This window comes from Monomorium pharaonis, chromosome 6 (assembly GCF_013373865.1).
Source record: "Monomorium pharaonis isolate MP-MQ-018 chromosome 6, ASM1337386v2, whole genome shotgun sequence".
Lineage (NCBI taxonomy): Eukaryota > Metazoa > Arthropoda > Insecta > Hymenoptera > Formicidae > Monomorium > Monomorium pharaonis.
Window position 1 is genome coordinate 11,365,678 of NC_050472.1, and position 12,611 is coordinate 11,378,288.

General features: G+C 31.9%; 1 protein-coding gene and 1 long non-coding RNA gene across 3 annotated transcripts; one reads left to right on the plus strand and one right to left on the minus strand.

Moving 5' to 3' along the window:
* The first annotated feature begins 1,300 nt into the window (after window positions 1-1,300).
* LOC105840269 lies at window positions 1,301-3,953 on the plus strand. Of its 2 annotated transcripts, none has more exons than XM_012687157.3 (3): window positions 1,301-1,451; window positions 1,554-1,774; window positions 1,919-3,953. In XM_012687157.3, exon 3 carries the CDS (start codon window positions 2,093-2,095, stop codon window positions 3,731-3,733), a length of 1,641 nt encoding a protein of 546 aa, XP_012542611.1. In that variant the 5' UTR covers window positions 1,301-1,451; window positions 1,554-1,774; window positions 1,919-2,092; the 3' UTR covers window positions 3,734-3,953. The 2 variants fall into 2 exon arrangements, with proteins under 2 accessions (XP_012542611.1, XP_012542609.1); XM_012687155.3 differs by having other exon boundaries at window positions 1,309-1,460.
* On the minus strand, window positions 3,899-5,082 carry LOC114255300. The gene is made up of 2 exons (XR_003626586.2): window positions 4,722-5,082; window positions 3,899-4,649 (listed from the first exon to the last, which is right to left on the minus strand). It is a non-coding gene; the product is annotated as an uncharacterized LOC114255300 (long non-coding RNA).
* Window positions 5,083-12,611: the final 7,529 nt, after the last annotated feature.

The window sequence follows — 12,611 nt, forward strand, 5'->3', positions numbered from 1 at the left end:
TACGATACTCCTACTTGATACGCTCGTACCAAATTGATCCGGCAGCGTTTACATCGTGCGTACTAAATATTTAGTACGAATTTGATACGAATATGGTACCTGATACGCGTATCAAATGCACGATGTAAACTAAGGGCCACCGCACAAGCTTTTTCGTAACACGTTACGTTACGTTAAGTGCTCCATAAATCTAAGTTCGTACTTAAAATTAAACTTAGGGCCACCGCACAAACTTTTCCATAACGCGTTACGTTACGTTAAGTACTCCATACAAACCTAAGTTGTACTTAAAATTTAACTTAAATCAACGTACAAAGAAATCTTTAACGTAAGAACTTAAGAACTTACGTTAAGGATTTCTTTGTGCGTTGATTTAAGTTAAATTTTAAGTACAACTTAGGTTTGTATGGAGTACTTAACGTAACGTAATGCGTTATAGAAGAGTTTGTGCGGTGGCCCTTATTCTTACTTACGTTACGGCACTTACGTTTTTCTTTGTGCGTTGACCAAAGTTTAAGGTTACGTGCGGGCTTAAGTATAAGTCCAGTACTTAACGTAACGTAACACGTTACGGAAGAGCTTGTGCGGTGGTCCTTACATCAACGCACAAAGAAACTTTTAACGTAAGTTCTTAAGTTCTTACGTTAAGGATTTCTTTGTGCGTTGATTTAAGTTAAATTTTAAGTACAACTTAGGTTCGTATGGAGTACTTAACGTAACGTAACGCGTTATGGAAGAGTTTGTGCGGTGGCCCTAACGCGTTACGTTACGTTAAGTACTCCATACGAACCTAAGTTGTACTTAAAATTTAACTTAAATCAACGCACAAAGAAATCCTTAACGTAAGAACTTAAGAACTTACGTTAAAAGTTTCTTTGTGCGTTGATGTAAGTTTAATTTTAAGTACGAACTTAGATTTATGGAGCACTTAACGTAACGTAACGTGTTACGAAAAAGCTTGTGCGGTGGCCCTAAAGCTGGTCACACACACTTTCCGTAGAACGTAACAGTAAGGTTTCGACATGTTGAATTGGGCGACCGTAACAGTAAGCGACTAAATCAAGTACGTGATTGGTCAAAACCTTACTGTTATGTAACAGTAAGGTTTTGACCAATCACGTACTTGATTTAGTCGCTTACTGTTACGGTCGCCCAATCCAACATGTCGAAATCTTACTGTTACGTTCTACGGAAAGTGTGTGTGACCAGCTTAACGCGTTATGGAAGAGTTTGTGCGGTGGCCCTAAGCCATTATTAGGATATGCCATATCCACTTTAATGAGATCAGTGCCACCAAACGATACCAATTAGTGAAAATTAATAAAGCCGAAGTTGGGTGGCTAACTTCACAGAGGTCTATAAGGTCTATGGCTTGAAACGAGTTGGCCACACTGGTAATTTGGCAACTCTGATCCAATGGCCAAGTGTTGTTCATTTTAGAACGCTTATAGGTATGAATGGTATGAATCGATTTTTTCCGAAACATATTTCAGTTTATGTGAAATTTGTGCAAGTAAAACCCGAGTATAATGATCTTTTATATATATGTATAGGATTTTTCATGGAATACGCAATGGGAGATATTTAATCAAATAGATACATAATTGCTAACCTATTTCCAACTAGCAAAAACTTTCCAACTATGAGGCTTGTGTATACTCGGACAATTCGGCACGTGTAACAGATAAGAGTTCTTGCTCAATCGACGAGTCAGTCAGATTTTTTTGCAAGAAATAATATTATTCCTGAAATAAAGCAATTTTGTACACTTTAGGTAAGAAAAACTTGTTTATCAGATGAAAAAAAGTGATCATATATTTATATGTATATATATGTGGTATGTGTGATCACTGTATATATATGTATATTAACATTAAAAAAGAAAGTTTTTATGCTAACCTTATTGAAATAATTTTAGATGAAAAAACTACATGCTAAAAGGGAATCTAAGAATCTAACCCAGTTCTATTTGTGATTTATGTTACGAAAATCTGTTATATCGCTTGGTTGTATTATTCTTTACATTAAGGAATAGAAATTCTAAAGAGAGATAACTAGTGTCAACTATATACGAGAGTATTTATCCAGTACAATGGATTACGATAAGTATTATAAAAAAGATATTGATGGGAATTACAATCTACATTGTAAGACCATTAGTAATCTTACTGATGATCAGTTAAAGACTATATTTTCATCCTACGGAAGAGTTTTAAGTTTTAATGTTACCAAAGATGAAAATGGATTTAAATTTGTTAAATATAAAACCCTTAAAGAAACATTGAATTGTTTGAAAGGTTTAGAAGACAGCACTGAGATAAAGATATTGCCAGAAAAGAGCAAAATAAATAGAGTGGATAAGAGAGACTCAAGTCAACAACAGGCAGGAAGATCAGGAAACTCATTTAAAAAAGCATCTAATGACAAACCATTGAATTCGAATTCTATTCATAGCAAAAGCTTGTCAAATGCAGAAAGTTTGACTCGTATAAGAATTTCTGATGAAAATAATGAATCTGATTTTTCAAAAAATTTTATGCATGGTCATAAATTTAATCAAAGTTTAACTAAAGACAACGAATTAGATTCAGCAAAATTTGATAAAAAATCTTCATTACCTTCAAGACAAACTTTCATGAAGAATGAACGTTCTGATACAACAGTAGATTATGAAAAATATTATAAGATAACAAAAGATGGGACTTATAGTGTACATTTTGTAAATAAAAAAGGACTTTCTTCAGAAGAAATAAAAGATATATTTTCGTGTTATGGAGATGTTTTATCTATACGTGGTAGAGAAGAAAATGATAATGGACTAAAATTTATAACGTATGCAACAAAGGAGGAAGTAATTAGATGTTTAAAAGGTTTACAAAATAGTAATGTGATAACTATATTACCACAAAAGGATAAACTTGAACAATTGAGTGAAACAAAAGCAACTGATAAAAAAAGTTCAAATCAATGGCAATCAACAAGGACAGAAGATATTTCACAAAGGACTAACAATGACAAGCAATTTAATTCAAACTTGAGTTATAATGAAAAGTTTTCAGGAAATGGAGAAAAGCTCACTCACAATGCAAAAACTTTTGATTGGGATAAATTTGAAGATAACATTTCAGGCACTGATTATGTTTCAAGACAGAACTATAAATCTAATGAAAATATAAATAAACATAAGAACATAGATCTATTTAATGAAAAATACTCATTTTCAAGACAAAAAAATCCCATAAATGAATATGATCAAGAGAGAAAGACAATGAGAAAGAAACAAGAATCTAAATTTTATCCTTCAAGAAAGACCGAGACAGACACTGAAATGAATGGAGATTTAACAATTAGCACACATGATTATAAAATACCAGCATTAATTTCTGAAGAAATAAAACCAAAAGAATCTGATACTGTATCGGATGGTTCATTGTCAAATGGGACTAAGAATTTCTCATCTAGATTCAATTTCATTCCGATGCAAGAGTTAATTGTTGCTAACATTCATATGAACTATGGCATCCATTATATTTTACATTTGTTTGAGAAATATAGTCCGATTTCAGCAACGCTTATAAAGACTAATGAGAAAACTAATGTACGATATTGTCACGTATACTTTAAGACTATACAAGATGCCGACGCTGTTGAAGAAGAATTTGATAATTTTAATTTATCTGGAAAAAATCTTATTGTTTTGCGAAAATCGCGATTGATAGATGAAACGCTGTAAATATTTTTTTTCTCTAATGTATGACGAACTTTAACTTTTTTTCTACTTTAAAAGTAATAACTATTTTTACAATCAGATTACTTAGTTTGTGAAAATTTTTGATATAACATATATAATTTGCTAAAACATGATAGAACATTTTATCACTAAAGTAAAAGATTGTGTGAAATCAAAATTTATTTTTATATCTGTCTTTAATAAAAGATAAATCTTGTGTGTCTACAAGCGTTTTCCTTCTCTTTTTTCTTGTTCTTTTTTCTCACCTTGCTCATTTAAACATTGAAGAAATATATTTAAAAAACCTGTGTATACAACTCTAACTTATATTCGACTGTGCATTGTTAATCGCAGTACTTTCTGATAATTTTTTTTTTTCAATTTTTTATATAATTTTTTAAACTACATTTTATATCTTAGAAAATTTATTTTGTAACTTTTAGTACAATTTTCAAATTTCTTTCTATACTAATTGAAATACATGGTTAGCAAGTATCTAACTTATATAATTTTGTACATGAAAGTGCTATTGTAGAAAACAGATAATCATGATAAAGAGAAAACTTTCAAGAGTATATCTATCCGACCACGATCCGATTTAGGGCCACCACATAAGCTCTTCTGTTACGCGTTAATGCAGCTCATTTCATATAGCTAGGCATTCTTGTCCGCGTGTGTGTGTGTATATATATATATATATATAACGTAGTATACATACGACATGAACAAAATACGTGCTGGCAACTTATTCCAAGTGGTTTTTACGCATGTATTGCACATTTACAGGACATCAAATAATTGTACAGAACGAAATTGTACATCGTTGATGAAAACTGTGATTGCCCCATGCATGCTTGACGATTTAATCAACGATATTGGTGGTGAGTTTTATTCTGCGATTATCGATGAAAGAGTACAGCTATAGACACGAAAAAATTGTTATGTATATAAATGATAGTTTTTTTAGCAAAACGAAAGAAAAAGTAATTACAATTTATATTAAGTTTCTATAGACTCATTGAAATAGAAACAGCAGATACTCGTTTGAAGTTTTCGGACCAATTGAAAAGAGATGGTTTAAAATTAGAAAATCTCCTTGGCATTGGCGTTGATGGCGCAAATGTTATAGAATTCCTATAAGGAGAGTTGTGCCAATACCGCTCTCGATTGTGATTGGCTCCGCCATTTTCCGTTAAACTTCCGGTAGTTTTAGCCATTTCCAGCACAATTTGGCAATCTTGGTATAGCTATCATCAATGCCTTAACATCAGTATTTTGTGTATCTATGGCTTAGTTTACATCGTGCATTTGATACGCGTATCAGGTACCATATTTGTATCAAATTCGTACTAAATATTTAGTACGCACGATGTAAACGCTGCCGGATCAATTTAGTACGAGCGTATCAAGTAGGAGTATCGTACTAAACTGATACGCGTACCAAGTGATACAAATGTCGATGTAAACGCATAAAACGCATTTTAGAGAGAATTTAGCAATTGAGCATAACCTCAGTGCTAAAATCTAAAAACCGGTGTGAAAATGTTTTAGTAGGAGGACATCAACATGAATTAAATTTGTATTATATTTTTCACAGTACATGCTTAGTACATTCGATGTAAACGCGCCCGTACTAAGGCTTTGGTGCGCACCAAACTTAATACGCGTACTAAGGTTTTGACGATGTAAACTAAGCCTATGACCTAGTTTACACCGAGCACTTGGTACGCATATCAAATAGTAAATAACTAGTGAATGTGTTTAATCATTGGCCTAGTTTACATCGTGCATTTGATACGCGTATCAAATAGTAAATAACTAGTGAATGTGTTTAATCATTGGCTGATCAGCTTAAATTCACTACTTGATACGCGTATCAAATGCACGATGTAAACTAGGCCATTGGCTGATCAGCTTAAATTCACTACTTGATACGCGTACCAAGTGCTCAGTGGCTTAGTTTACATCGTCAAAACCTTAGTACGCGTATTAAGTTTGGTGCGCACCAAAGCCTTAGTACGGGCGCGTTTACATTGAATGTACTAAGCATGTACTGTGAAAAATATAATACAAATTTAATTCATGTTGATGTCTCCTACTAAGGCATTTTCACACCGGTTTTTAGATTTTAGCACTGAGGTTATGCTCAATTGCTAAATTCTCTCTAAAATGCGTTTTATGCGTTTACATCGACATTTGTATCACTTGGTACGCGTATCAGTTTAGTACGATACTCCTACTTGATACGTTCGTACTAAATTGATTCGGCAGCGTTTACATCGTGCGTACTAAAAATTTAGTACGAATTTGATACGAATATGGTACCTGATACGCGTATCAAATGCACGATGTAAACTAAGCCAGTGTAAACTAGAGCTATATATAAAGCAAAGGGTTTATATTGAAGATATTTTAATTATACTATTGAAATTGTAATATAATTGTAAATAAAATAAATGTGATTGAAAATGCTGTGGAAGGATATATTTGTAAAAAAGAATATATTTGTAAATGTAATCTTAAAATTGCTGAAAAACTTTTGCATTTTTGAGATTACATTTACAAATTATCCTTCTTTTATTCCACAGCATTTTCAATTATATTTATTTTATTTACAATTATATATCTATATATACAAATATATATATATATATATATATATATATATGTAATATTCTGTATTAATGTTAAAAATAGAAAATGCCGAATTGTGTAGCTTTTGGATGCTATAATACATCAAAAAAAGGTGCAATGATGCGTATGTTTCCACAAGCTTTAGAACGTCGAAAAATATGGATAGAAAATGAAATAAGACTTGAAATAAGACTAAAATAAGACTTGAATAAGACTTGATATTTGCCGCCTTTACATGCCATGAAACGGAAAATGGCGATTTCCGTCACATTGGCACAACTCTCTTTATAGGATCTCTAGGTTTCATCAACGCGAGTTAATCTAATCGGTCGATTATTTTGGGTTATTCCATTGGAATTGATCAATCGCATTTGTTAATTTTATTTAAGACAAATACGATTGGTCACTTCCAATGGAATAACCTAAGATAATCGACCGTTTAGATTAACTTGCGTTAGTGAAACCGGGCCTATTAATTTTACAAGTCACTAACTTGTTAACTATTGCGAAAAGGGAAAAACGGGTAACCCGACAATTTTCTCAAAAAATGGAGGAGTGATGTTGGTACTAACGAAAGTCCCTAAATACTAAATTCTAATTTTTGTGTATTAGCAGGTTATTTGACATTATATTGTAGATTCATTTATTATTTGTATTCGCTCCGCGCATATGTTTTCGCGCTGATTTATTACTGATGCAGTTTTACTAATCACAAAAATTAAAATTTAGTGCCTACGGACTTTCGTTAGTACCAACATCACTCCTCCATTTTTTGAGGAAATTGTCGGGTTACCGAAAAACGGTAAGGACTTTTCTGTTCAGTTTCATGCGCTCTACCTGCTCATGAACATTCCATAAAAAAATACCAGACACCCTGTATATATATATATATATATATATATATATATATATATTTGTATATATAGATATATAATTGTAAATAAAATTAATGTAATTGAAAATGCTGTGGAATAAAAGAAGGATAATTTGTAAATGTAATCTCAAAAATGCTAAAATTTTTCAGCAATTTTAAGGTTACATTTACAAATATATTCTTTTTTTATTCCACAGCATTTTCAATCACATTTATTTTATTTACAATTATATTACAATTTCAATAGTATAATTAAAATATCTTCAATATAAACCCTTTGCTTTATATATAGATACACAAAATACTGATGTTAAGGCATTGATGATAGCTATACCAAGATTGCCAAATTGTGCTGGAAATGACTAAAACTACCGGAAGTTTAACGGAAAATGGAGGAGTCAATCACAATCAAGAGCGGTATTGGCACAACTTTCTCCTTATAGGAACTCTAGTGAAACCGGGCCACAGTAAGTTTTATATAGTTTTTTTTATTTAGGGTTTTTTTTACTAATCTGGAGGGGAAATATAAGATAGCTTGGGGGATTTACGTTGAGACCATCTGGCAACATTGCCCCGTTAGCGGTCTTTGAGTATATATACATGGAGGAGGAATTGCTATGGTTTCATTAAGGCACTATAAAAGTGAGGGCCTAAACACAATGCCAGGCAACAGGCAATAGAAACAGGTAATAAAGAAAGAGAAAAAGAGAGAAAAAGATCCTATTTCTCTTTCTCTCTTTCATTATTTCTGTTCCTATTGCCTGTTGCCTGGCATTGTGTTTAGGCCCTCAGTATTTTCACGTCCGCCATTTTTCTTCTAACTAGCATGAAAAATTAGGTATGTTTTGTATATATATACGTCAATAATCTTTGGAAACACCAAACTTTATGCGACAATGAAACAAAGACACGATATTTATGATCTTGAGACTGTAAAGGCCCTCACACATGAAATGACATAACCATAACGTAAGGTTTTGACGCGTCGGATTGGGCGACCATAACCGTAACTTACCGTAACCGACTAATTCAAGTACGTGATTGGTCGAAACCTTACTGTTACGATTATGTCAATTTATGTGTGAGGGCCTTAAAGGTTATTGCGATGTATTATATATGTAAAACATTATGCTAGTTACTTGCTAGTTTGAAGAAAAATGGCGGACGTGAGAATACCTACTTTTTTAGTGCTCTAATGAAACTAGAGCACTAAAAAAGTAGGTATTCTCACGTCCGCCATTTTTTTTCAAACTAGCAAGTAACTAGCATAGGGTGTTTACGATAATGGCTATTCGAGTAATTTTCTCTAGGACCGAAATATATGATAAGCACAGCCATCTACTACCATCATGATTCGTGACAACTCAATGCTGTCTGGTATAGCCAAAATGCCAAATCAACATCGCGAGCAAGTTGCGAGTTGCGAGTTCCGTGAGTTTGTAGCAGGTAACCAAAAAAATACGATATAAATATTATAAATAATTTGATTGATTATTACAATTAAAAATACTCTGTTTTTAATGTATTGTAAGATTATTAACTTCATTAAAATAGTAATTATGTAACACAATCATGTATTTTTAAAGTATTGTCTAAAGTAATATTAAAGAGATTATTTTATTTACAAATATTTTATTATATTTATTTATTTGTCTATCAAGTTTTTATTACAACGATATTATTTCAAAACCTAATATAAAATTTTAATTAGACTGATTTTTAACTAATATGTTATTAATGTTATAAATGTTATTTTATTTAAACGTATTTATAAACATGTGTTTATAAATATAGTATATCTTAATTTACTATGCACTTGCATTACAAATTAAAAAAATTTATTGTAAACATTATTATTAGTCTCACATTAGTAAAATATTTATGCATAATATTTATACATAAAGATATATGATTTTTTAAATAAAATAATGATAACACCATGTAACTTATTATTAACAGTTAATTGTTACAAGAAAGAAAAATATTTATACTTAAATTTTTATTTTACTTGTAATCTAAAAAATATTATTAATTATGATTTATTTAGTAATTTTACATCATTTATCTCATTTGTTTCAAAGTGTTAACACCATCTGTTTAATAAAAGATGACTCTTCTAATATACAGGGTGTCCCAAATCTGGTGTGCAATACTTCATGGAAAGATAGACGGGATCGAGATGAACATAAAAATCCAATATAATCTTGGTTAGGTCTATCAATAATCAAGATATAAATTTTTTAATTTATGCGAATGAGAGCGCGCCTTGCGCGCCGAAGGAAGGGCTCGAGCCGCTCGAGCCATAGCACGGCCTACTGTCTCAAGCATTGGCTGCCGGCGGCGGCGGGGGGAAGAAGGAGAAGCGTGGCGTCGTCGCCGTTCCCACGTCTCGCCGCACCGCGCCTAAGCTCGCGTCGATGGCTGCTACACATACTCGCGATTACATGACAAGATTATAAATTATTAATAAAAATATGACAAATTTAAATCGTAATAAACTTCTGTAAATAAGAAAGTCAAAAGAGAGAAAGCGATGGAAACGTATGAATCCTGCAAATAATATAATATTTGCTGCATCAAATTCTCTTATCGTTTTTTATGGAATATTCAATTAACGAAGATTTATCACGATTGATTCTTTATACATTCTCCTTTCATAACCATCTTATTAGAAAATTACAAAATGCACGAAATACTATCCTTAATATACACTCTTTGTAAAATAACACGATAGAAAAATATTCACGTTTGATCTAAGGACTTCAGGATAAATTATTCGATGCGACTTCTACGGTAATTATAGGTAATCAGAGATCAATGTTATGTCAAGTATCGTTAGTATGGTTAACAACAAAGGATTTTCTCTTGTATATGATAGAGAACTTCGAGTTTCTTCTATCGTTAATACATTATAAGTCACTGAAAATCTGTCGTAATTAATAATGCAATTAAAGGTAGAAGAAACTGTAAGTTTTCTATGGTTATAAAAGAAAATCGTTCGTTGTATTAACAATACATGATATTAAACATTAATTTTTAAGCATAATTATCGTAGCATCGCGCCTAAGCTATCGTGAAATCGTTACATCAAGAGGGAATATTTTTCAGTGTTATTACAAAGAGTGTAACATACTATGGATAAGTATTTCGCGCATTTTAGTATGACACCTCTCTCTCTCTCTCTCTCTCTCTCTCTCTCTCTCTCTCTCTCTCTCTCTCTCTCTCTCTCTCTCTCTCTCTCTCTCTCTCTCTCTCTGTCTCTCTCTTTCTCTCTCTTTCCCTCACAAGCACTACGTAGTACACAAATACAATAAATATTACCACGTTTAACAACATTAGTTTGTACTATTCTACTTTCATTATGTGTGTAAATTGAATAAAATTTTAACAATTATCATTTCTTTATATTTTTAGTATTACACACGATCGAAAAAAAAATTATCAAAAATTATCACTAAAACTGCGATAAATAATCAGCACGATACTTTCTTTCTGAGTGTCGTATCGTGTTTAATGTTAAAAATGTTAAAAAATAGTAATCTTGTTAAAAAAATTTTATATGACATTTAATGAAACTCTAATAATATTGATTGGAACTGTTGTTGAAAATGACATTTATCGTGTTTCTGTAAATACTTTAAAGGGAAAGATATTCTGCTAACTTCGCGAAATACATCTTTTTATCTTTGTCTTTTTAATATAAAAATTGTAGCAACGTTCTGCTTTATTTAATTACACATAATGAAAGTAGAATAGTACAAACTAATGTTGTTAAACGTGGTAATAATTATTGTATTTGTGTACTACGTAGTGCTTGAGAGGGAAAGAGGAAAAAAGAGGGAGAAGAGAGAGAGAGAGAGAGAGAGAGAGAGAGAGAGAGAGAGAGAGAGAGAGAGAGAGAGAGAGAGAGAAGAGAGAGAGAAAGAGAGAGAAGAGAGAGAGAGAGAGAGAGAGAGAGAGAGAGAGAGAGAGAGAGAGAGAGAGAGAGAGAGAGAGAGAGAGAGGTGTCATACTAAAATGCGCGAAATACTTATCCATAGTATGTTACACTCTTTGTAATAACACTGAAAAATATTCCCTCTTGATGTAACGATTTCACGATAGCTTAGGCGCGATGCTACGATAATTATGCTTAAAAATTAATGTTTAATATCATGTATTGTTAATGCAACGAACGATTTTCTTTTATAACCATAGAAAACTTACAGTTTCTTCTACCTTTAATTGCATTATTAATTACGACAGATTTTCAGTGACTTATAATGTATTAACGATAGAAGAAACTCGAAGTTCTCTATCATATACAAGAGAAAATCCTTTGTTGTTAACCATACTAACGATACTTGACATAACATTGATCTCTGATTACCTATAATTACCGTAGAAGTCGCATCGAATAATTTATCCTGAAGTCCTTAGATCAAACGTGAATATTTTTCTATCGTGTTATTTTACAAAGAGTGTATATTAAGGATAGTATTTCGTGCATTTTGTAATTTTCTAATAAGATGGTTATGAAAGGAGAATGTATAAAGAATCAATCGTGATAAATCTTCGTTAATTGAATATTCCATAAAAAACGATAAGAGAATTTGATGCAGCAAATATTATATTATTTGCAGGATTCATACGTTTCCATCGCTTTCTCTCTTTTGACTTTCTTATTTACAGAAGTTTATTACGATTTAAATTTGTCATATTTTTATTAATAATTTATAATCTTGTCATGTAATCGCGAGTATGTGTAGCAGCCATCGACGCGAGCTTAGGCGCGGTGCGGCGAGACGTGGGAACGGCGACGACGCCACGCTTCTCCTTCTTCCCCCCGCCGCCGCCGGCAGCCAATGCTTGAGACAGTAGGCCGTGCTATGGCTCGAGCGGCTCGAGCCCTTCCTTCGGCGCGCAAGGCGCGCTCTCATTCGCATAAATTAAAAAATTTATATCTTGATTATTGATAGACCTAACCAAGATTATATTGGATTTTTATGTTCATCTCGATCCCGTCTATCTTTCCATGAAGTATTGCACACCAGATTTGGGACACCCTGTATATGTTAGTTATTAATAATAAATAATAACATTTATTGAGAATCAATGTTTAATTAAAATATTATATTAGGTTTTGAAATAATACCGTTATGATAGAAACTTGTTAGACAAAAAGAATATTTGTAAATAAAATAATCTCTTTAATATTACTTTTTAGACAATACTTTAAAAATACATGATTGTGTTACATATAATTACTATTTTAATAAAGTTATTAATCTTATCATACATTAAAAACAGAGTATTTTTAATTGTAATAATCAATCAAATTATTTATAATATTTATATCGTACTTTTTAGATTACCTGCTACAAACTCACGGAA

Excerpts from the sequence above, each read along its gene's own strand:
- LOC105840269 (XM_012687157.3), top strand. The coding sequence starts at position 2,093 with ATGGATTACGATAAGTATTATAAAAAAGATATTGATGGGAATTACAAT.